Source organism: Taudactylus pleione, unplaced genomic scaffold (genome assembly GCF_031769625.1).
Source record: "Taudactylus pleione unplaced genomic scaffold, aTauple2 ptg000242l, whole genome shotgun sequence".
NCBI lineage: Eukaryota > Metazoa > Chordata > Amphibia > Anura > Myobatrachidae > Taudactylus > Taudactylus pleione.
Genome location: NW_028284644.1, coordinates 11979339 through 12005001, shown reverse-complemented (window position 1 = coordinate 12005001; position 25663 = coordinate 11979339). Strand labels below are relative to the sequence as shown.

The 25663-nt window shown below is 42.4% G+C and overlaps 1 protein-coding gene across 1 annotated transcript in view; it reads left to right on the top strand.

Moving 5' to 3' along the window:
* The window catches only part of SLC45A3 (solute carrier family 45 member 3), an 81917-nt gene extending 60875 nt beyond the window's left edge, over nucleotides 1–21042 (top strand). The window contains exons 4-6 of the mRNA XM_088479622.1: nucleotides 10106–10921; nucleotides 11115–11380; nucleotides 14849–21042. Coding sequence (XP_088335748.1) covers nucleotides 10106–10921; nucleotides 11115–11380; nucleotides 14849–15259 — 1493 coding nt within the window. The 3' untranslated portion in view covers nucleotides 15260–21042. The remainder of the gene's footprint in view (nucleotides 1–10105; nucleotides 10922–11114; nucleotides 11381–14848) is intronic.
* The last annotated feature ends 4621 nt before the right edge of the window (nucleotides 21043–25663 follow it).

The following is a 25663-nucleotide window of genomic DNA, read 5'->3' as shown; positions in this document are numbered from 1 at the left end:
TACCGGCCCCTTTGCTTTCTCCCCAGTTCACTGCTTTCTCCCCAACCACATTGAACAGTCAATCGCCGAGCCAGGTCACCCATACTGACTCAGAATGTATTCAGCGATCACAGTCTGAGGCTGCCACCGCACCCCCCCCTACACCCCCCGCTTTCTTCCCTCAGGCAGTTGCAGCCGCGGCCCCAGTCTCCCCCTTCTTTTTTCCCAGGCAGCTGTAGCCGCAGCCAGCAGTCTCCCTTCTCCCTGGCAGCTGTAGCCGTGGCCAGCAGTCTCCCCCTCCCTTCTCCCAGGCAGCTGTAGCCGTGGCTTGCAGTCTCCCTTCTCCCAGACAGATGCAGTCGCGACCCGCAGTCTCCCTTCTCCCAGGCAGTTGCAGCTGTGCCCCACAGTCTTCCCGCAGATAGGTGCAGCCGTGGCTCCAGTCTCCCCACTCCCGTTTCCTAGACATCCGATGATGGGCAATCCTCGGGAACGTCCATCCCCTACTGCTGGCTGACCTCTTGCAGGACTGTAGAGTCCTGTAAGAGAGGTTTTGTACAGAAAAACTTTGTTTTATATATATATATATATATATATAACAAAGTAAAGTTGTTTTTTTTAAACTGTATAAAATCATGTTTTTACAAAAAAAATTCCCAGAATGGTCTTATTTTTTATTATCACATTATGGCTACTTTATTGATTATTATTTTATTGACAAATCTGCACATTTGTTAAAAAATTATACTTAGGTTAAAATAGCTGTTATTTACAATATTTACTTTTAAAAAAAATCGACAATTTTGGGGGCATTTTTGGAAAAAATATTAGCCATTTAAGTGGTTAAACTTAGAGCTGCAGATCTACTGAGCTGCAGTAGATCTGCAGCTAAGTGGGGATGTCTCCCTTCTACAGCTCTTTTACTCATTCACAGGGCCTGATTCAGACCCGTCCGCAAGCGCTGAGCGCTCGCAACCGGGTCGATATTTGCCCACTGGGCATGCGCACGACGGAGCCGGCTCCGTCATGCGCATGCGCGAGACCCGGCTAGCGACGGCTAGAGACGGGTCATGACGTCTCTCCCATAGTTTCGAGGAGCAGCCTGTCAGACGGCCGTGGACGCAGGAGCGGGGCTTAAGGTAAGTATTGTGGGATTTTTTTTCGTGAAAGCGGCTTCACTACTGGGGGCATTACTCAGGGTGCATTACTACTGGGGGCACTACTACTAGGGGGCATTACTACTGGGGGCATTTCTCAGGGGGAACTACCACTACTGGGGGCACTGCATAAGGGTCACCACTACTGTGGACTCTGCATAAAGGGCACTACCACTGTTGGCACTCACAACTGGGGGCACTACCACTACTGGGTGCACTGCATAAGGTGCACCACTACTGGGGGCATTGCATAAGGGGCACTACCACTACTGGAGGCACTGCATAAGGGTTATCACTACTTGGGGCATTGCATAAGGGGCGCTACTTCTGTGGGCATTATGTGTATTAGGGGCACTATTACTGTGGGCATTGTGTATAAGGGGCACTACCGTTGCATTGTGTATAAGGGGCACTACTGTGCTGTGTGCATTGTGTAAAAGGGGCACTACTGTGAGTCATTAAATGAATACGGGACACTGCTATGTGGTGTAATGTGACTCGAGCAGTATGTGCGGTGTAATGTGGATAAGATTGAGCAACTGGTGAGTAATATTTCATATGGGTGCCTATATGTGTGTGTTTTTCTCTCCTGTGGGTGTATATTGTGTGTTTTTCTTGTGTGTGTGCCTGTGTTTTTTTTTTTCATATAGAGCCCATGGGCCCTATATCACAATGAGACATAACCCCTTTAGCACTCGCTAAAGGGTTATTTCCTCCTTTCAGTATTTAACAGTCAGCACTAAGTTGTTTGTCAATGTACCGCTTACGAGCGATATATATATATATATATATATATATATATATATATATACATTTTATTTTATTTTTTTCATAGGGGTCCCCACATGTTTGTTGCCCAGGGGGTGCCATAGACCTTAATCCGGCCCTGGATGGGCTCATTCTGGTTGTTGGTGCTGAGTAGGTGGCTGTCTGTCTCTGGGGATGTGCTCCCAGGGGTCAGACTCCACATCCTCGCTGCCAGCATCTCCACGGTCAGGGTGGTCAGCACGAACTGTCCCACCTCCATCATCAGTATGGAGACAAAGCTGGCCCGGGGACACTGTTCTCTGCCTCCTCCTGCTACCTTGACTGGGCAGGTAGTCCCTGTTAGAGTAAGGCTGCCAGGTTGTATATTGGACCCCCGAGCTAGTGAAGCTGTGGCAGCCCACGCCCTGCCTGGGGATTGTGTTCAGCAGGTGCCTGTACTTGAGTGAGCCGCCGGAGCCCGGCAGCGGGGTGGCCCTGCAGGTATCCCGGGTTTGTAGGTGAATGCAAGGCACCTTCTTGTCTGTGGGGACACTGAGCCCGTGTAGCAGCTCCTCCACCAGCAGCAGGTTGCAGGTAATGATCTAAAGATGCTGGAACAGCACCTCCAGTACACAGGGCACGATCAGCGTCTCTGCGGGGGAGTCATAGCTCAGTTGCAGATTCACCCTGTCCCAGGCAGCGCTGCGGGAGCCCAAGTGGGTGTATGACACCTATCCCTGCCTGAACTCGCAGGGGAACTTCTTGGGCATCACGGAGAACGGTCTCTGGGATGGGTGTGGATCATTAGGTCTACATTGTCTAGATAGACAATGTTTGGGTAGACAATGGAAGATAGACAGGCAATAGATAGACAGGGACTGAAGGTCGACAGGGTCTGAAGGTCTACACACTAAAGGTCGACTGGTGACAAGGTCGACAGGTACTGAAGGTCGACATGCAATAGGTCGACAGGGTCAGAAGGTCGACACGCTATAGGTCGACTGGTAACAAGGTCGACAGGTATGAAGGTCGACAGGCAGTAGGTCGACGGACTGGTGGTCGACAGGGTCAGAAGGTAGACACGCTAAAGGTCGACTGGTAACAAGGTCGACAGGTATGAGGGTCAACAGACAGTAGGTCGACACTCATAGTCAAATGGTCGACACATATTTTTTTATTTATTTTTTTAGGGTTAGTGTCAGGGTTCGGGTTAGGCACTTACTCCGACGGGTCGACTAGTAACAAGGTCGACACTGATATAGTTAAATGGCCTACACTTTTTTTTTTAGGGTCAGGGTTAGTGTCAGGCGCTTAGGGTTAGGCACTTACACCGACGGGTCGACTAGTAACAAGGTTGACAGGTATGAAGGTCGACAGGGAGTAGGTCGATACTCATATAGTCAAATGGACTACATTTTTTATTTTTTTAGGGTTAGTGTCAGGGTTATGGTTAGGCACTTAGGATTAGGCACTTACTCCAATGGTTAGGGTTAGGCACTTACCCTGACGGTTAGGTTTAGGCACTTACCCCGATGGTTAGGGTTAGGCACTTACCCCGACGGTTAGGGTTAGGCACCAGGAGGGAGGGTTAGGGTTAGGCACCAGGAGGGAGGGTTAGGGTAAAGATTAGGGCTAAAAAACAAAACAAACCATGTGTCGACCATTTGCATGTCGACCATATGAGTGTTGACCTAATGACCATGTTGACCTTCATACCTGTCGACCTTGTTACTAGTCGACCTTTAGTGTGTCGACCTTATGACCCTGTCAACCTACTGCCTGTCGACCTTGTTCCCAGTCAACCTTTAGTGTGTCGACCTTCAGACCCTGTCGACCTTCAGTCCCTGTCGACCTTGTTACCAGTCGACCTTTAGTGTGTCGACCTTCAGCGCCCTGACAACCTTCGGTCCCTGTCGACCTACTGCCTGTCGACCTTCAGTACCTGTCGACCTTGTTACTAATCGACCTTTAGTGTGTCGACCTTCAGACCCTGTCTACCTATTGCCTGTCTATCTTCCATTGTCTAACCAAACATTGTCTATCTAGACAATATAGACCTAATGACCGGATACCCTCTGGGATAAAGGGTTGTTACCAAGCACACTGACAATGTACCTGTCTCCGGGCTGCACTCGGATCACCAGGTCCGCCACCGGATCAAGGGATACAGACCGTCCGAAGAGCACACTCAGCCTCCGATTGCTGATAATGTCATCTGGCTTCAGAGTCACTATAGCCGGCCGTTACATAGTAGGGGAGAGTTGGGACTCCTCTGTCACTGCAACAGTTCACGGACCACCTGGCCATCTTCTTGCCCCATGCAGAGTCACAGTTCAGCTATTACCACTTGTAAGTGACCCTGGGCATTAGGCCCAGGTCACTGACTATTAATTATGTCCAGGCCTTCTGTTATTAATACTGGGCATTAGGCCCAGGGCACTGAGCCCTTATAAGTGATCTGGGCATTAGGCCTTGGTCACTTTGTGTTGTGGGCATAAGGAAGTGGGGCTCCAGTCTCTTTATCAGGGACACTTGGACCCCTAGATACACCCCTGATATTATGACTATCAATATGATGACTATTGACATTTCAACTGTGTCTACATTTGACGTTTTGACTGTCAACATTTATATTTTCGATAGCGACATTTTGACGGTATCTACATATTAACTGTTGGCCTTATGACCCTGTAAAGCTTATATCCATGTCAAACTTTTGTTTGTAGACATTTCGACCATGTCAACCGTATGACAGTTGACATATTGGTGTCGCCTTTTTGATTGTCTGTGTTTTGACTGTCTAATTTTGCTTGCATCCCCTGTATGCCTATTGTCAGAATGTTATTGCTTAGCTGGATGGAGGAAGCCAAACATTTTACTATTACCTAGGAGGTATTTGCAAAATGGGGCGAAAAATAATCAAAAAGACCTAGTACTTTATGTGATAGCAGTATGTTAAGGGTAGGTGGTGTCACCGTACTGGCCAGAATTGCCCGTAGTAACAGACAAGCGATACTGTCTCAAATCACATCCACATTTAATGCAGGCAGTACCAGACGTATATCCAGCAGGTTAGTGCATCATTCTTTAGCTTCCATGGTAAATGGGAGCAGAAGACCCACCAAAGTGACCCTGTTAACACTATAACACCAGACACAGTGCCTTACCTGGGCTTTTGAATTTACTAGTTGGACCCTGAAAGACTGGCAACATGTGACGTGATCCGATGAGTCATGGTTCCAGTTGTTTCGGGCTGATAAGGTTTGGGTGTGGCGCAGACCCCATGACGCCATGGACCCCATTTGTAAACAAGGCACCATGCAGGCTGGTGGTGTTTCCACAATGGTGTAGGGTGTGTTCATGTAGCATTGGTTGGGTCCGCTGGTCCGCCTGAACATGTTATTGACCTTTAGCCACCACTTGATGTACCCAATCGAGCATTTATGGGACGTGGTGGGGGGGTCCTTAGCACGCAAGATCCTGCACGTACACCTATCAGGGAGCTGTGGGAAGCTATCCAGATGGCTTGGGTCAACATCTCTCCAGAGGTCTACCGTTCACTTGTGGAATCGATGCTACATTGAGTTGCTGCACTTCACTGGGCTTAGAGGGGGTCCTACGAGATACTAGGCATCTATCCCATGACTTGGCTAACGAACAAGTTTGTCCCTTTGCAATATGCTGCTAGGCAAGTTTGCTTGCTTTGGTAAATTAGCTATTTTGCTAGAACTGGTCTAGGTTGATTACAATTTTTATTTTTTTATGGATGTAACTTAGTAACTTAGTATTATATTTATGTAGAGGACAGATAGTAGATCTTTGGTAAGGAAGTTTAGGTCTAAAATGTAAATGTAAATTAGTCTGACAGTTTTAAAGATCATATTTTTTCAAATAATTTATGGATATTTTCTATGCTTTATAATAGATTCAAGGACTGTATTAGTAGAAAATGTAGATGTAGCTTCATCAGTCAGTGGCAAGTTGCTTTCTAACTCTTGTATTCTCTATTGCTGAGGCTGGCATTTGGCTATTTTGTTGAATAGTTTATCAATACTTTCCTGGGAATCTGTTAAGGACCAGACCTATCAGATTAAATCTTTTTGGATTTCCCCATTTTCTGGTTTGTGTTTATTCACGAGTTCAAGGTGTGTTATATAATGCAGTTCTACCTTTTCCTCCCACCAAATGTTCCAAGTTTGTAAATTAGATCTAAGTGTGTGCATCAGAATTCATCTAGTTAACTAGGAAACTAGTTAAATACTAACTGTGCTTCACTCAACAGCACACATTCTAGTACAGTACTGTATATCAGATTTTAAAGTAAGAAACATGATTATTTAAATGTCAGTCTCAGAATGATGTATCTAGTACTATTTTGTACTAGATACATCTTTTGCACAATTAATACTCCTAAATAGACTTAAGGTCTGAATCAACATTAGACATACATCAATTTTTGTGGCTCAAATATAAATGTTTGTACTGTACATGCATGCCATTATGTGCCCATATCTATATTTGTGTGTATCCTATACTTGCGGCCCCTTATACTTGGAATATTTGGTTGAGTACAGTAAGATCCTTTAATATTTCTCATCAATCTAGATAAATTTAAGGAAACAATCCTACATAGATTTTTTTTTATTAAATATCAAGTACCTTTTAAGCATGCATCTGATCATTATCAAGAACAAATGGATGCAACCAAAGGCGCCATGGATAGTATGGTTAATAATTGCAGGCCTCATCATCTGCTTAAATAAACCTCTGTGTGGTTTAAACTAATGCTGTTAGATCTGATCATTATCTCCTGTTGAAAATGTATCTGAATGGCAGAAAAGATGGCTGCTAGTGATACACATGCAGACACAAAGCTCTCAAATTCCCCCCTTCGTGCCTAACCCCGCTACTTACCTTTGGGATGTCAGCTGTCAGGATGCTGGCACCAAGATTCTGACAGGTGTCAGGATTCTGAGCGCCGGAATCCCCGCGGTCGGTATTATGACTGCATCCCGCATCAGAAAGTGCTCACTTCATAATGTACTATGTGACTGTGGTTGCCATGGTAGTCACATAACACTGTCAAACTCTACAGAATAAAAATGTTAGCAGCTTGAAGAAACAAACCAAAGAAAAGTGGTAATGGGATAGTTTAGTAATGCCAGTGTGACTTTTTGTTTCAGGCAAAATATTGTTTTGCATTTAATGTTCCCATACCAGGCATTTTTCTCTAGACATATAAATCATGATGAATATGTTACCCTTCTGCAGCGAGAGTTGGTGACAAACAAAGTATTTATGTGTTGATATGTGCTGAAGGGTAAGCATGACCTATATTCCTTCCAGAGAGGTTTTTCAGCAGTTATAGTCATGCACTCTGAGTACTGTATAATTTATTAAGTGCTATGAATGAATCAATAGAGTGTTATTTGCGAAATTCAGTTGCTATGAAATAAAAGTGTTTATTTTAAGTTATTATTCCAGTGTAAACGCAAAGAGCAAACAAAGATGCATTTCATTCATTATAAGATCTAGAACAGAAAATCAGACAATGTTGTTGTACTAGTACTTGTTCACCGTGTGATTCAATTTCACTTCTGCAATATTCAGATTAATAGAGCGATGAAAGGTTACAAGTCCTGCGTTCATGGCTTTCTTTATTGGGATTGGATATGTAGCCCATTTAGGTTGCAGATTCCTCAATAACATATGTATAGCATGACTTGGTTAATGTTTGTGCACAGAACATATAGTCTGTGTAGTATAAGAATAATGGCAGATACAAATGAGCAGGGATTACCATTGGCCTGATTCAGAGATTTATGCAATGGCGATTTACACAGAAGAAGTGATTCTTTTTTTTTTTGCTATCGCACATGCATCACAGTCGCACTGCGCACGTACTGCGATTGTCTTGCGATTCTACACGCACAGAGAACCCATTCACAAAGTGAGTGACAGGTAGAGCGTTTAGCGAAGGTAACGGGGGGGGGAGGTAGTTAGATAAATGCAGGTGCGTCTTACTGTTTAAACGCTGGTACATGGACATGCATAAATTAGCCTTTGCGTTCTCTTACACAGCATGAGAGCTCTCTGCGTGTCTGGAGAGCTGCTGTATTTGAGGGAGGTCATACCTGCCACAAGTGCTGCATGGCTGATCGATGTGCGCCGATGTTACAGATATTTACGCTGGTACTTGTAATTTTTTACAAGTAAAAAAGTTGTGTATAGCAACCAATTAGATTCTACCTGTCATTTTAAAGCATGTACTAGATAAATAAAAGCTAGAATCTATTTTATTGCTGTGGGCAACTTGTCCCCTTTAGAAGGTTTGATACATCTCCCCCAATGTCCAATGCGCTTTCTCTCCTCCATGCCACATGGTGTTAAGATGGTGATCAGATCATCGTGTTCCTACCCTGGGCCTGCTTGTCAGATTATTACAATGAATGATGAGGTGTGAGGCCAAATTACCTGGAGGTCTCTTTTTGCCTGTAGATCTATCATGTCATTTAGTCTGACCCGTCAACATTATTATTCAGGTTGATTAAAAAAAAAAAAGCCTGATGGGACCCATTCATCTGCAAAGTATTGCCCCAATTCCCCATTCTGTCGCTAACAAGATCGGTACACACTAGACATCGTCTAGTGTGTACCGGCCTTTAGAATGATGCACAGCCCCATGTTTAAGAATCCTAATGTTAGTGCTCAGAAACATGGCCGTCAGACTGGTATTAGCTATATCTTAACTGTTGTTTGAGAAGATTCTAAAATTATATTTCCATCTTGTGAAAATTATGTAATAAATCTATTATCGGAGATAATTATGAAATGGCAAAAATACCTACTGCGAGAAGACTTCTTTTCTTCTTCACCCTATAAATTAAATTGTTACCACCTGCAGTCATTGAGGTTAGCTGGCTTTCGGGAAGTTTACTTAACAATACTTGTACTCTTATCTCAATCCAAGGTTGGCGATAACAGAAGAAATGTTTGAAAAACAAATGTTTTATTATTTGAATAAAGCATTTTTCAATGGTTAATAGTTTTTAAATATTTGTATTTAATTGTTTATAGTTTTAGACTATTTTTAATCCTTTTCTTTCCACATTAGTGGAACATTCTTCCCAAAATTGAGGTTTTAATCCCACTACACATAAACTAGTCAACTAAACAGATAATGCACGTGTATTTCTGCAGAAACTAACTTCAAACACGCTCAGCTATCCCAGATAGTGTGGAGATAACCCCAGCGATAAAAAATATTCTTTAGCACCATCTATTGATAAAACTGCACTGACACAAATTATTGAATATATTTTAAATGGTTAATCAGTAGAAGTTTACTTTACATACATAGTTTTGAAAAATATAAGATATACTGTTGATCTCAATATTCCTACTAGATAACATCTTACCATACAAATGTGTCCTCATACATCTAGCCTCAATACGCCATACAGCACAAGATGCCTGGCGCCAGGTCTTGTGCAACCCTGCGAGTGTTGGGCGTCTTTTTTAACGAAAAAGCATTTTTGTCGCAATGCAAACTAGGACGCACCAGGAGACTGAACTGAATAATTTCATATGAAACACTTGTATATCTGTGTGCACCTGAGTCTGTATACGGAGCACAGCGGAACTTGGCGTGGAAAAAAGCTGCGTCCGCTGCATCATAGCAATTTGTATACAGATTCAGAGGCTTAGTCGCACACAAATATACAAGTGTTGCATGTCAAATTAATCAGCACAGTCTCCTGGTGTGTCCTAATCACATCACATTGCGACTTAGACGTATTTTTGCCAGCAGAGTCTCACGTAACCTGGTGCGCCAAGAGAGGCTGTTTGGCGCCACTGTAGCAAAGTTGTGCAAGGACACAGCTGTATATAACTAATCAACACTTTGTGAATCAGCAGTACTTATGTCTTAACAGCAAAAGTGTATATTGCTGGCTTATTGCAACAATAAGCAGAAATCATTCAGCCTCCTGTAGGCAGGGGCATCCCGATTGATAAACACATAAACAGGTAAAAGCCCATCAACACTCCCCACTTCTGAAATAAGTACATACATTGCAGTAATTCCTGAGACATTTAAATATACAGTGTACTTGTAAATAATATTAGTAAGTCTTTTATATAAAGATACTTTTACTTTGAAATGCATTGTCCTTATTTTGTGGTTGGTTTAATGAAATTTACTTTACTTCTTTCTGCTCTAGCTATTGGCCCTATTCTTGGTCTCTTAGTCGTGCATGTAATTGGATCTGCCAGTGACCGTTGGAGCAGCAGATATGGTCGTCGGCGACCCTTCATCTGGCTTTTATGTTTTGGAGTGATATTGAGCCTCATTATCATCCATTATGCCACCCGTTTAGCCAGTTTAACAGCTCATCGTGATGGCATGGAGGTGGTCTTCCTTGTGCTGGGTATTGGGCTTTTAGACTCCTGTGGACAAGTGTGTTTTACTCCTGTGGAAGCTTTGCTCTCTGACCTTTTCCCGGAAGGAGAGGCCTGCAGAAAAGCGTTCTCAGCGTATGCCTTGACTGTTGGAATAGGTGCATGTGTTGGATACTTACTGCCTTCTATCGACTGGAGAGGTAGCTGGCTGGCACAGCAGCTAGGTGGGCAAGAACAGTGTCTCTTCGTACTTCTACTTATTATATTTACTGGATGTGTCTTTGCCACATTCTTCATTTCTGAAGAGGTCAGGATAAATGCTGGACAGTCAGACATGTCTTTAGAGCACACAGGTATGGGCTGGGCTTGGCTAAGAACGTGCCAACTTTGGACTGTGCCACACAGGGTTTTGCGAATGGCCCTAGCACTGCGAAGTGTGTGTACCTTGGCGTCACGATTCAGGACGTTTATATGCAGGGTTCCTGCAGCTCTATCTCGTCTATTTGTGGCCCAGCTATGCTCCTGGATGGGTCTTATGACAATTACACTCTTTTACACTGATTTTGTTGGAGAAGGAATATATCATGGTGTGCCAGTAGCAGAGCCAGGGACGGAGGCGAGACTTCGATATGATGAAGGTCAGTAGCAATATTTTACAAGCCACAAATAGTACTTTGCTATATCTTTGTTTAATAAGTGTTTCCCCCTCTGACAACTGCCTATGCTTCTTAAAAATGCCATGAAGTTTTTGAGCTAAATTACCCCCATGTCCTTTTCCATGCTTCCTTGTAATCAACTCAATTTTCTTTTCTTTGCAAATTTTGCACATAGGAGTCAGGATGGGAAGTTTTGGCCTTTTCCTTCAGTCTGTGACATCAATAGTAATTTCGTCCTGTATGGGCCACCTGGTAAGGCTATTTGGAACCCGATATGTGTACCTGACTGGTGTCTCCTGCCTCCCTATTGCTGCAATTATCATGTGCTTTTCCAGTAATGTTATTATGATAACAGCATCAGCCGCCATGACAGGCATCCCATTCTCCGTGCTGCAGATCCTGCCATACACTCTCACCTCACTTTATCACCATAACCGGCAGGTAAGTTCACAAGCTGTTGAGTTCACAAAAACATTTCAAAGTCATATTAACAAATATCTTAAAAACTTTATAGTGAAATAAATTATTATTATAGCGTAGACCTTTTCGGTAAAAACAACAAAGTTATTCCTACTAAAGTACCAACTAATGATCTGAAATCTTTGTCTGTAAGATGCCTACATAAGAGTTTTATTTATTCCCTCTCCAGCATATTATATACCTGATAGATAATGAAGGAGAATGGGGCAGTCATTTAGAGTTAGGGGTTAATACAGCTACAGGGTGCAGATTTACACCTGGACAAGCCATGGAGCAATGCAAGGGGCCCGATATTATTATTTTTGTTTTTGCATACAGGGAAAATACTGCCGGCTTTAGCAAGTAGCACCAAATTCTAGACAGCTTTATTCTTGCACTGAAAGTTTGAGTTAAGCTAGGTCATGCCCCCAAATTGTATAAGCCCAAATTGAGGCCATAAATTTGGAGAGACTGTCATTTCTCATGAAATCGGGCAAAAGTCCATACCATACCAACCAAAATGGCAGTGCCAACCTAAATAACAATGAGTCTAATTACTTGGGATTACTAAGAAGTAAAGACGTGTGAGATTTAAGATGATTAGTGGTATTTGATATATAGCAATGAAATGTTGCTGCCTGTAAATCCTTACTCTCAACTCTTACTGCTGACCCAAACTCCGTGCTCCATATCAGCTTCATGTAAAGCACTACAGCTGCTGATGCCCAGTGATTCTCATCTATGAACCTGACATAATGTAGCACACTGCTCTGAGGCATGGATGATTTCTGAATTTTACATACCACACACCCCTCAACAATTGTGCCAATATATATGTGCCTAGCCCTATACCATTCAGGTAATACCACATTAACTGAAAAGGATAAATTCACTGTAACTAAAGTAGGCTATTTACTGTGTAAATTGATAAATATTTTAAATAATTATCTATAGAAAGCTTATGGCTGCAGGCCAATACCTTATATATCTATAGCAATGGAAGCAGTGACACCAAGAGGCTGTAAAATATAATAATAACTTTACATCTATACCAGTGTAATTATATAGTGGGGTTTTCTCCATTCTTTCTTCTGCTCTCTGTAGATAGATTGTATTGATCACAACTGTAAAACTACTGCACTCAATTATGATAACATACTACATAGGAATAAGTGATTAACTAAAAGAAAATTGTACTTTAGATTCTAATTAAAATCATTACACAGTTCAGTTATGTTTAATTGCATATGACATATTTAAACGTTCCTTTTACTAACCATGTGTACTAATGGATTTTTCCATCTGTTATCTATGGAAGTTTTCCAACTTTGAGAAAGAATGTACAATCAGCAGGGTCCAATGTTTGTCTTTTTTAATTATCCATTAAAAATTCTTAAAGTAAACATTTTAGCCCCAAACAAATAAACTAATGGGGGTGAAAGGCGATTGAATATGAACTATACTGTCTTTTCATGTAACATTCATGAGAAATAACATGCAATGGAAACCTTAGAATTTGGCTAGTTTGTAAATGATACATTATAGGTGGATAGTAGTTGGTACTTAGGCCCTCATTCAGAGCCGTACGCTCTGAGCAGAGCGCACGCTCTGAATGAGGGCCGGGCTCCATTTTCATGGAGCGTCCTCCTGGACGCTCGTATAGCTGTGGGTCACCACCCATAGGCTATACGAGCATGCTTTGTGATGGCCGCGATGGTCGAGACCATCGCGACCATCGAAATTGCGAGCCGGAGCCTGCGGATGAGGTTTTCAACCGCAAGCTCCGGAGTGATTTTGGCTCTATCAGAGCCAAAATCACTCCCACTGACATCACTAGTGATGTCAGTGGGCCGGCTTCTGACGGGAGGCGTTCCCGTGGGAACACCCCCGTCAGGGAGGCACGCCTCCGGCACGCCCACCAAAGGGGGCGTGCTGTCAATCAACATTGACAGCACGCCCCCTTTGATCGGACACAACGAGCGAAGGACTTTCCTTCGCTCGTCGCGTCTGGCGCATGCGCACGACGGAGCTCCCTCCGTCGTGCGCATGCTCAGTGCATAACATCGACCCACTTGCGAGCGGACAGCCGCTCACGAGTGGGTCTGAATCAGGCCCTTAATCCAGGGCTAGCACAGCGTCCGGCATGCCTGTTTATGAGGTATACCTCTATTTATTCTCTTGTTGAATGTTCTTGTTTCTTATTCTATCTCCCTGCCTGTTTCTCATTGGCAATTCTTTTCTCTTATCCTGCTTTCCTTGGATGGACTTCATCATGGAGTACAGAAAATATACCTTCTGTTCTGTAAGTGTCTCATATATTGAACCTCAAGCAGATTTTATATGGAATACACAGTGACTTTCGGGACAGTGAATGTGTGACTTAGGAGGAACCTGTCTGGAAGTGAGCAGAAGTTTTCTCTTTGCATTTAGCATTTGGATACATTTTCTTCTTTATTTATGACATATTTATTCTGTTTAATACATCCTTTAGCTACAAAAATGACAGAGGATTTATAATATACTAGCTGTAGTACCCGGTGTTGCGTGGGCAAGTCCAAGACCAAACGTCATTAGATTGATAGAGGATTTTGTATGCGGATATATGATTCTGAAATTCTGTGCTAAGCAATTTCAGACTTGCTTACTGCTGTGCAGCATAATGCCTGAAACCTGTGTATTTGTATATATTTTTTACTAGAGCTTAGTATCTCTCTGGAACTTTTACTTGACTTTAGTATCTCTCTGATAAAAACTAACTGTATCAATTTGATTGTGCTAATTTTTTTGGGATGGCATTAGTCATTGGGACGTAACTTATTTGGTATGTATACTATGGGCCAAATGTACTAGGGTGAGAGTTTATAAAATGTGAGAGTTTAGCAGTAAATTATCACAATATTACAAGTTGGATTTTCAAACTGGGAAAACATCTGGATGAGAGTTTAAGTCGTGAGATTTTTGGAATCTGAAAACATGCGAGTTTGCAGGTTCTCGGACTCTATTACATTGGCCAAGTTTAAAAAGTGTGAAAAAAGTCTCACATTTTCTAAACTCTAACTCTATTACATTTGGCCCTGTATATCTTTAATTGTATGTGTACATTGAAATGTTCATTACATTTCAAGTGACCTATTCTGAGTCGTACGTGAAGGCCCTATGTGCTCTGCTTCGCGAGTTCTTTGCAATGCATGCACGTTGGAGTTGGTACGCCAGTACTTAAAAAACGTGAATGTGAGTGGGAGGTATGGAAAAACACACAGCCTATGTTCTAACTCAGCCTGTAAATTATTCCTTTGGGAATTGTCAAGTCAATCGTTTCAAAGGTTTGCCCGTTATTGAGCAACAAACATACCACATTTCCTTTCTATATAGAAGTAAGGATAAAGTAAGTTATAAAATAGACAATGCATAACTAAATAGAAAGAATTAATATGTTTACCTATTTAACAGGTATTTCTCCCAAAATATAAGGACATGGCTGAAGAGGAAATACAGGAAAAAGAGCGGAAGCCTGGATTCATCAAAGAGATACCAAACAGCAATGGTGTCCCACTGTTCTCCTCACATTCCCCATCTCTGTGTCTTGGTCCTTCTTGTGATGGGTCTGTCGTTATGGGAGAGCCTACCATCCCAAGCAATGGGATCTGCCTGGATATGGCCATCCTTGACAGTGCCTGTCTGCTTTCACAAGTGGTCCCCTCCTTAGTCTTGGGTTTCATTGTACAAATGACACATACAGTCACTGCATATGTAGCTTTAGCTTGCGCTTTTGGTTTGATTGCTATATATTTTTCCACTAAAGTTGTATTTGACAAAAGTGATATGGTAAAGACAAATCCTGTGAATCTTGAAAAGTGTTAGTGTCTGGATAGAATGTAAAGTATTTATGGTATAAATGAATGAGGGATATTTTAAATTCCAACCCTATTTTAAGGGAAAACTGTTGTTTGATGTGGGTTTTTTCAATGGTTTTACATTTATAATGATCGAGCCATTAATTACACCACCTCTACAAATCTACTGCATCATTTTACATGGGTGTATTTTAATTCCAGGCTGTACATGGCCTTTTCGAGTTTGTAAATCAGTAGTAATATAAATGTATAATTGCCCGATGTTTTTTTGCAAGACTTTTAAGGATTTACTTCAGGTGGCCACTTGCTGCACTCCAATGCTTTAAATATCAATATACGTGTTGCTCATTAAAGTACTATACACACACACACACACAGATCATTTCAGTTTGAAAAAAAAATGGATTTAAATAAATGAGATTTAAAATAGATTTGCACACAGCCCAGCCTGACTGTTAAGAGTTTCTTTCCCTTATAGCCTCATGAGGAGGAGAGGCATAGGAAATTATTGCTGCTGTGGTATAGTAACAGTGCTGGCACTTGGAGAGTTAATTACATTGGCAACAAAAAGCTCCAAAAGATATCTTTATTCCTTTAGGTAACCCACATCATAGCATAAAGGCAACCAAATATGACGTAGGAGGGATTACTCTTTAAAAGTGGAATTAGCCTTTTAGTGTAAAGGTATTCAGAAGTTACTCACTGAATGTCGCCACATTTCAGTGAAATACAGTCCCATATTCCCTGTAACGAACACCAGCTGAAAACTAAACTGACCTGTTAGCAATGAAATTATTATTGCCATCATCGCCATAATTAAAAATGCAATCAGAATAAAGGAATTTTATTATTATGCTCGCGCCAGATTCAGAGTAGTATGCATGTGCTGGAGCTGCAGTGCACATGTGCTGCTATGCAGCTGCAGCTCTGGTTGCAGTTTCAGGAAAACAGTTTGAGGGATGCTGTCCACTTCAAAAAACTGGGGCGTCTGCCCCGTTTTCTATGACAAGGCCAGTATCTGCGTCTACCGACGCAGCTTCAGTAGCATGAAAACACCGGCTACCCTGAGTAACCTAAGAGAAAAAAAATGTTCACGCAGATGATCCAATGGGTGTGTACAGGTTAGGATTCAGAATCATTTTGAAGCATTTATAAGATAAATTAATATTTAGAAGTATATTAATCTTATCAGAAAATGGGTTTGATCTATTCAGCTGTATAAATATGAGTGAACACAGCAGATTTTGAAAGAAAACACTGCAATGATTACTGTTGGATTTACACGCAAAGAACCTTGCTCATGTTTACCTGATTATTGATTACGGATTATTGATTATATCTTTTTTTTCCATTTAGGTTTAATGCTTAAAAAATGATTGGAAAAGAACATAACAATGATTATCACATTTTCTGTATATTGTATAAGGAAATATCAATGTGACTAATACTAAAAACTGTACCTGATCTCTACGCACCACCTCTGTCTCCTCCCATATCAAGGCAATTTGTTTATTTCCATTCATTCAGCTAGCTGCAGCTCCAGCTTCCCACCAATAGAATCATTTATTGGGCTGTACAGTGCATCACCTATTGCACTTTTTACTAAATACATTGCTTTATATCTGTACTTTCCATACTACTTATGGTGCATACACGCGGTCAGATTTTTCCTTCAGATCTGAACGATAACGATTTAAAAATCGTTCAGTCGTTCATATCTGAAGGAAAATCTGACATATCTGACATGCCTGAACGATGGACGATGAACGATGCGCGTTCCCGTTTGTCAGATAACGATATCTGACATCTGATGTGTTTGCAGTCAGACTTGGACGATTCCATTCATTTTAATGCTGTCAAAAATCGTTCAATCGTTCAAATCGTTCAAAACTTTGGTAAAATCGGTCATCTGACAAATCTGACCGTGCGTATGCTCCATTAGACTATTTTTCAGATTTGCTTTCTGAATACAAATGGATACAGTGCAGAGAGCATAGTAGAATGTTGTATCTGAGGCAACAAAATAACTATTATTACTAATAATATGCATTTATATAAGCTTACTCTGTAGCATTTTACTGTAAAGCTGCCCATCCACTAGGTGATTAAACCTAGCGAATGAGCGATAACGACCGTCTTTATCCTTCGCTCGATGGGAAATCGTCCGCAAATCGTGCAGTAAAATGGTCTAAACGACCAGCGATGCGTAATCCCACCGGTCGATTGCATCGTCCTGTTTTGCCCGTCAATTAGTCGTTATTGGACATCGTTATCGTTCCATCATTCAAAGCATCGGTGCACGTTTTCAAAGCCAGAACGACCAACAACCAACGTATATAGACTTAAATACATATTTCAGCCCACTTTTATTAACAACTGCTTTGAAAATCGTTGGTCTATGGTCTTTGGTCATTTTGTGCAATCGTTCACAATTCGTTCATGCACATGAAGGATAACGATCATCAGGAATTGATGAACGATTTGTGAAGATCTTTTGCTCTTTCATCTTTCAGGGACAAGTCTGCTAGTGGATGGGAAGCATTAGGAATTATGCCAAAAAGATATGGCTACAAATGACAGAAGCTAGTTAGAATGAAAATAAACAAATAGTGTATTTACTAAATATTTCCAAGACAGCATGTACAAACCAATAAAGTGATATGAAGGTATAATCCACAACCACCTGCAGATGTATATAAAAACAAAGTGTCCATTTAACCTATGGTGCCTCATTAAACTAATGGGCCTAGACATATACTACAGTAGATATATACATTTCTACTCAGCCAAAGCTGTTATCTCACAAACATATCTCACAGCAGTTTTTCATATTCATTACATTGGCCATACATATTACAGGTGATACGTGCAATAGTCATCATGTGTGTGGCCCCTAAAGAACAACATTAGCAGATCCCAGTGATTTTAGCTTATTATCATCATTGGGATCCTTAACAAGTATATTGGTAAGTGTGGCTGGAAAATGGGGCCTATGTGTCAGTGATCAGAGTCATTTTCCACCCAAACCAGAATGGCGGTGAAGGCACTCCATAGCATTGTATCCACGCTTATTTATTCTTGCACCCCATAGAGGAGTGCAAGGAAATATCAGCAAAGATTCCTTATAGTAATAAGCAGCAGTGTGCAGACAGACATAGAGGTGTCCGGAATTGAATCCGACCCTAACAGTCCTCAGTGTCCCCGGAAGTGATCTGGCATGCGGGGTGAATGGCTGAATCTTATCAAATATTACAAATTATTTTAACGAAAACCAACAGAAGGAGCACATGAACGATTAAAAGGTGGCAAACAACTATGAGAAATGAAGATAAAATTGTTTATACTGACCTGTTTACAGTTACTCATTAAAGATAGAAGGGATGAAACTGTATGTTTACTTGTTAATGTGACAATGTACATAATGAAATGGTTCAACAATAATATATTTTTAGAATATAGAATATTTAAATGAAGGAGGTAAATGTATCTATATTGATAGATCTATCTATATAGCAGATATGAATAGATAGCTTGATAGTTAGATGGATCAGCACATAAGAAAATGTACAGTTCTATAAATTATTTATTTAGCTCTATTTTTCTTTATTGCAAGCAAGAATACCTCAACCTGGATTTGTTGTAAAAGTTTATACCTGTAAATGATTTGGTATACTGTTTTATATAAGTATAGTACGTGTATCTCATGAAAACTATTGATTTCCAAATTTATCTAGAATTGTACTGCTTGGTAATGTTGACATATGTTCAGAGTATATAAATTGACAAATGGATATACATTTACAGTATAGGCAAGAGATGTACAAAAGTGTCTTTTTCAAACTTCTTTTTTGTTGCTGTGTCATTTGGTTGTGTGTGTCCGGGCAGGGTACTGGTTCTCGATCTGTCAGGATGCCGACGGTCACAATACAGAGTATTCTAACCCTAACCCACCCTTCCTACAGCCTAACCCTAATTTGCCCCTCCAGCAGCCTAACCCTAACCATACCGTCCTAACCCTCCTCTCCTGCAGCCATCCTAACCCTCCCTCTATTACCCAAACCTAATACTTACTGTCGGGATCTGTCAGAATTTTGACTGTCGGGATGCTGCTTTCGGTATTGGAACCGTCTGCATTCTGGCGTCAGGATCTTGACTACATCCTTTGTTTCTGTGTATTATGTTTCTATGTTCCTGTCAGGGACATAGGAATGTTTTTTTTGTTGGGGGAGGCAACATAAAATCGTTTCAGCGCTTCACCCACCCCTTCCTCTCTCCCCACCCCTTCCTCTCTCCCCTCCCCTTCTCTCATCCCTTTCCCCTCTGGGCCCTCTCTTACCTGATTGAGCGGAGGGCGGTTATCGCGGATGGTCAGGGGCTGTGCTTTATAGCACTAGGCTGCACAGCCTCTGCACCACACAGAGGAGGAGATGTAATGTTCAGTGTTTAAACTTAAATACCGCACATTACACCTCCTATTGCTATAAAGCACAGCCCCAGACTCCGCGGCCACCATGGGTATTAGGTGTTTCTGTATAATAGTTTTTTTGTGTTTTCATATAATATGTTTGTATGTGTTCTTGTGTAATATATTTGTATATGTTCCTGTGTAATATGTTTCTAATCTTTAATGTATAGGTTCGATAATTGAAGGTAGATTAATTGAAGCTAAATAACTGTTATTACTCTTTCAAAAGGCCCAATATTACAATGTTGTGAAAGAGAAATGCTTAAACTTACCCAGTGATCCTATTTGTGTAAGTTATTGATTTGGCAGCATCAATGGTGGGTTATTAGTAACTATATTTATTATGTAGCAGATTTCAGACATATTGGTACATCTCTGGCTCCTCTGCAAAGGGCTTCTTTACAGTATTCCACATGGCCTAAAACTGTTGAATTGTAAGATTTGATTGTAGGGAAGTGCCAATAAGATGCAGTTTTTCCAGCAATTAGAATATTTGAAATCAAATAACAGCATGTTAGTCAAAATTACTTGCCAATACCAGTCAAGGTGCCCATACACGGTGCGATGCAACGTGTAGGGCAACTGCGGATCCGTCGGCAGACGGATCGTGCTGTCACTGCCGGCAATTGTGCGGTCCCCCACATATATCGTACCGTGTATGGGGGCCTTTAGCATCTAAGTAAAAAAATGAAAATGTCAATGTTGATCACAGCTGACCAGCAAGTATAAGGAACACAGGTCAACTATATGCAACTATATGCAAATGTGTACGTACTTTTGGTGTTCATATGCTAAAATGTAAATGAGCAAAATGTGTCTATTTTACACAGATAGACTTAAGACTCCTGATTAATCATGTAGTATTGACTATCCCTATGGACTACTCTTTATTGATCATTGTATTTAAGCATTGATTACTTGCTTTATTTTCAGTATTTACACTCTATTAAATCACTTTATTATTTGACATCACATGTTTGCGATAGCCAGGTTTTCTGAGCAAAGAAAAGTAAAACAAGAAAAAAATAAATGTAATATTAGTAATTTTTTTAAGAAATCAAGATGCTCTGAAAGTAAAATTAAACCTTGGAAAGTGGCTTTCTATATAATAGATATTGAGTTAAATTGTTCCTTTATGCTGGGCGATAGGTTTTTTTATTTTATTTTTGTTTCTTTGTAGTGTTAATTGTTAACATAAATGTACTACTCCCTGAAAGCTACCACTCCCAATCAGTAGACTTTCAGTTAAATGTGACCCGTGCAGTAATGTGTATTACCGTTCTTTTGTACATGTTTATTTATTTTCCAGTAAAGTAATAATATATTCATAGGAAAATAAAGATTTTTAAATTTTATGTTAAAACTTTGCATTTTTGTTATTTTTTTTGCGATGGTTGTAGTGGAAATTATATTGTTTAGTATGGTAAAATCTATGGTTCTTAGGGCCTGATTCAGAGGTGGACGCAAAGGCGATATTTGCGCAGTAGGAGCATTATTTGCTACTGTGCATGCGAGAAAACTTCTAGAAATACCTATGGCGCATGCGTACCACTGAGTGTGCTCAGAGAACACTGTTGTGTACCAGATCCAGGGCTGCCATCAGAAATCATGGTGCCCGGGACTACCAAAATAGACAGCCCCCCCCTTCCAGACTATGTCCCCCTTTCCACCCCCTTGTCTTTCCAGCCTATGTCCTCCTTTCCACCCCCTTGTCTTTCCAACCTATGACCCCCTTTCCACCCCCTTGTCTTTCCAGCCTATGTCCCCCTTTCCACCCCCTTGTCTTTCCAGCCTATGTCCCCCTTTCCACCCCCTTGTCTTTCCAGCCTATGTCCCCCTTTCCACCCCCTTGTCTTTCCAGCCTATGTCCCCCTTTCCACCCCCTTGGCTTTCCAGCCTATGTCCCCCTTTCCACCCCCTTGTCTTTCCAGCCTATGTCCCCCTTTCTACCCCCTTGTCTTTCCAGCCTATGTCCCCCTTTCCGCCCCCTTGTCTTACCTTTTGCATGATACTCTGTTAGCTGGTCCGGCGGGTCCTCTCTTTGGCAGGGAGCGCGACGTGACGTCACGAGGTCAGCGTCGCGCTCCCAGCAATCCTTTAGGTAGGAGAAACTGTCACAGCAGGAACTCCTGCTGCGCTGCCGAGCTCTATGGTCTTGCTCGGCGGCGCAGCGGCAATTCCTGCTATGACCCAGTTAATAATGGTAACGGGTGTGCTGCGCGGGCTGGCTGGCAGCGGTACTAGTAGCGGGCAGGGCCTCCAGAGTGTCTGGCTGCTGCCATGGCTTATGCAGCATCAGAGTTAGGAGCAGGCAGGCCCCCAGAGTGACTGTACAGCCGTGGCTGTGTTAGGGGCGGAGCGGGAGGACTTACCTGGGCTTGTACTGCGGCAAGGGGTAGGAGCGGACGGGCGGGCCCCCCGAGTGTCCGGGCCCGGGACCCCAGTCCCGGCAGTCCCCCCCTGATGGCGGCCCTGACCAGATTGCTTCCGTATGAGCTGGCGGAAGAAAGCCATGGGTGTTACTGGGAGATGAGAGGCGGCTTGAAGTGAACGCAAAATAAAGGCGGTCTCATGGGCGTACTTTGGGAGTTTCACGGGATTGTATTCTCAAACTCAGAGCAGCAGCCATAGAGGCCATGATTAGAGATAGTTCAGAAGGAGTCACTGCACCAGCCATAGGGTATCATAAGTGTCGATGATGGTGCGCCTATGGTGGAGTTCTTGAGTCCACTGGCAGATTTGCGCCATACAAGGACATTGAAAGTGGGCGTTTCAGGACTTGCACTATCCGTTGCACAGTAGTACACAAAGGGAAGACTGAAACTAGTATTTGCATAATAATGCAGCTGCGAATTCAGAAAAAAAAAATGCATGAGTTAAAAAGCAAAAAATAGCCAATGCATTTTTGCACCTCAAACATATGTAGAAACATTCTGTCACAACAATGTGCATGATGAGTCGCACATATTTCCAAATACGTCAAAACACAACAGCATTTTTACTTTGAGTGTAGGAATGTGTATAGTTAGGCCCAACAACAGTATGGAGATGTGGTTTGACAGTGGGCCTGATTCAGAGCCGCTCGTAAGCGGCCGCTCGTTCGCTCCGAGCGATGTTTGCCCAACTGCGCATGCGTATGGATCGTTATACGCATGCGCGAACCAGTCAGTGCAGCTGAAATTAGTTTGTTCGCTAAATAGCGAATGCCTGCTATTTTGAGTGACAGAATGAGGCGTATGTGGGAGTTAACGGGAAGGTGCTTGAAAACGGGGAGTGGAGATCCGAACGCAGGCGTGCTTAAAGGTCAAAACGGGCGTTTTAAGGGTGTGCATAATTAATACAGCAGCGTCATTGACCACGTCACTGGGTCATTTTATAGCCAGAACTGCTCGCAAGATTGAGGTAGCAAAAACCAACCACAAGAATAGCGAGCAGTTCATACACTGGTCGATGTACTCGATTAATCTAATAAATAGCGGACATGACGTAGGATGCGAGCGGCCAGGGGGCGTATTTTTAAAAAAAACGACCGCAAGTTTGGTTCACTCGTTCAGACCTAAAGGCGTGAACAGACCGCAAAGAGCGAACGGTTCATTTGAATAGCCACCCCTATTTTCTGGACGAGCGAGCGCTAATTGCGCCCGTCTCTGAATCAGGCCCAGTGTTAGTTATGAATAAATATAAATTCTACTCCTACACAATATAATGGAATGAGGCCTCAGGCACACAAGAGAGAATGGTGTACTAACGGAGTTATTAATATGTGCAAAAGTCACATTTTCAATACAAAATGTTAATAAATAATAAACACTGACATATTTGTCTGTGTCCACTTTATAAATCCAATGGGAAACATCTTTCCTGCAGTAGTCTAAATGCAAATGACAAACAGCCTGGTCTCGCCCTGAAACTGCAGCAACCAGCACCTGGTTATGAAATGCTGGGCCAGTGATATTATAACAGGGAAACCCGGCACTGTTACGAGCCTTAGTCATAGGGCTCCATCCAATTAGCATCGAGTTTGCGAAGGTGAGTTTATATCATGAAACGCGCATACATCGCACAAATACCTGCACTAGAGAAATGTGAGATCCAATTAGAAATGCCAATTAGTGGTAATCGTGGCGAGGGTGTGCAACTTATCCACAAAATGAGACCTGGGAGAAGTGCATGAAGAAGTGAGAAAACCATCCTAAACTCCAAAAAAGTGACAGCAGGACCATATACAGGGCTGAAACTAGAATTTTTGTCACCCTGGGCAAGGCAGTAATTTGGCGCCCCCCCTTCAAAAATATACAAGGAGAGAGTTCTGCGCGTGTGCTCCCATAAAGGGTGTGTGGTTATGCCACAGTAAGTAATGCCCCTTACACATTATGCCACACAGTAATGCCCCTTACACATGCCACAGTAATTCCCCCTTACACATTTTGCCACAGTAACAGGTCTGGTTACAGCGCTCCGCAGCCCCTTCAATGTCCACCTCTCACAGCACTCCCCACTGTAATAATCACAGGAGGAGCTCGGGGTGGAGCTACAGGGCTGCACCAGTTGTGTCACAGAGAGGCTGGGGAGCATCCTCCCTCCCACAGCCAGCCATGTACATGCAGCGGCCCTGTAGCACAAAAGTTGTATCGGCCCAGAGGGCATATGGCACCCGGCCCATCCAATTTGGCACCCGGGGCATGTGCCCCCTTATCCCCCCTTAGTTGCGGCCCTGCCATATATGAGGCTGTTAGTGGCCATAAGAAAAGTACTGGAGGCTTTTAAATGGTGTCAAATTGCTGATTTTTGCTGTTTTAATTAATGGTGCAAGAAATTATAGCAATAAAGTGGTTTTCAGCAAATCAAAGTCTTTCCAGCATTTTAGGGTACATATAGTAGTTTTTTCAGTGTTTTTATACAAAATGGTGAACGTTTCTCATCTGCAAGTCCTGAATCCACTCTCCCATCAATACAAAACCTGTCCCACATAATTCAACCCATTATTCAGATGTTTAGAGAAATTCACCTGAAAACTGTCATTGTTGCCCAAATTATTCTATTTAAACCCCTCAAAGTGCCTGATTATTCATTAGGAGAGGTGTACCAGAGGTTCTGCACTGTGGACCTTATTCAGCAAGGAACGCACGGATGCAGACGCACGCAATCGGTCTGCGTATGCATCACAATGCGTGTGCACAAACTAGCTATTGCAACTGTGTTTGTAGAGGCTACGCAGACCTAGAGCACAGTGATTGACAGGAAGTGCCGTTTGCGGGTGGTGACGGGGGGTGGTCGGGCAAACGCAGGTGTGCCCGTGCATTTGGACAGTGTTTCATGGGCGTGCATAATTAAGCCCTTGCGACGGACGCAGCCTGAGGTCTAGTTGCACACCAGAAGTCTCGCTATGTCTGCGGGAGGGTCAGGTCAACCACTAATGTGCGTATGGGCCCGTTGGTTCTCGATCTTACCGATGGTTCCGCTGTCTTGCCAGGTATAGAGGGCGCAAGTAAAGGGAAGTGGATGGTATTATGTCTGCTTATTCTGCGATTGCCGTGCATATGCATTCATTAGCATATTCTCGCAGCGGCCGAGTGCGTGCGTTTGCATCCGTGCGTTCCTTGCTGAATCAGGCCCATTGTCCCAACATTTCAACCTTGAAATAAAGATTTTCTCTCCCTTTTCATCTGCTCAGGGGGCTGCGCACAAAAAAAGTGAATTTCCTCTGAAAAAGTAATGCGAGTTTGGAATTGAATTACAAATTAAATTCTCAGTGCGAGTTTACCACGAGAACAGCTCGCAGGACCTAACTCACACCCAATGGTATTGACCCCATAGTCTCACACAGTTCATCTGTAAAAGTAACTGTAAAATGTAAAAAATGTTCTTATTAATTTTATTTATATAGACGATCGGTATACAAAGTCCCTCCAGACATCAAAGCTCTTTATTGTAATTGCTTGCTAC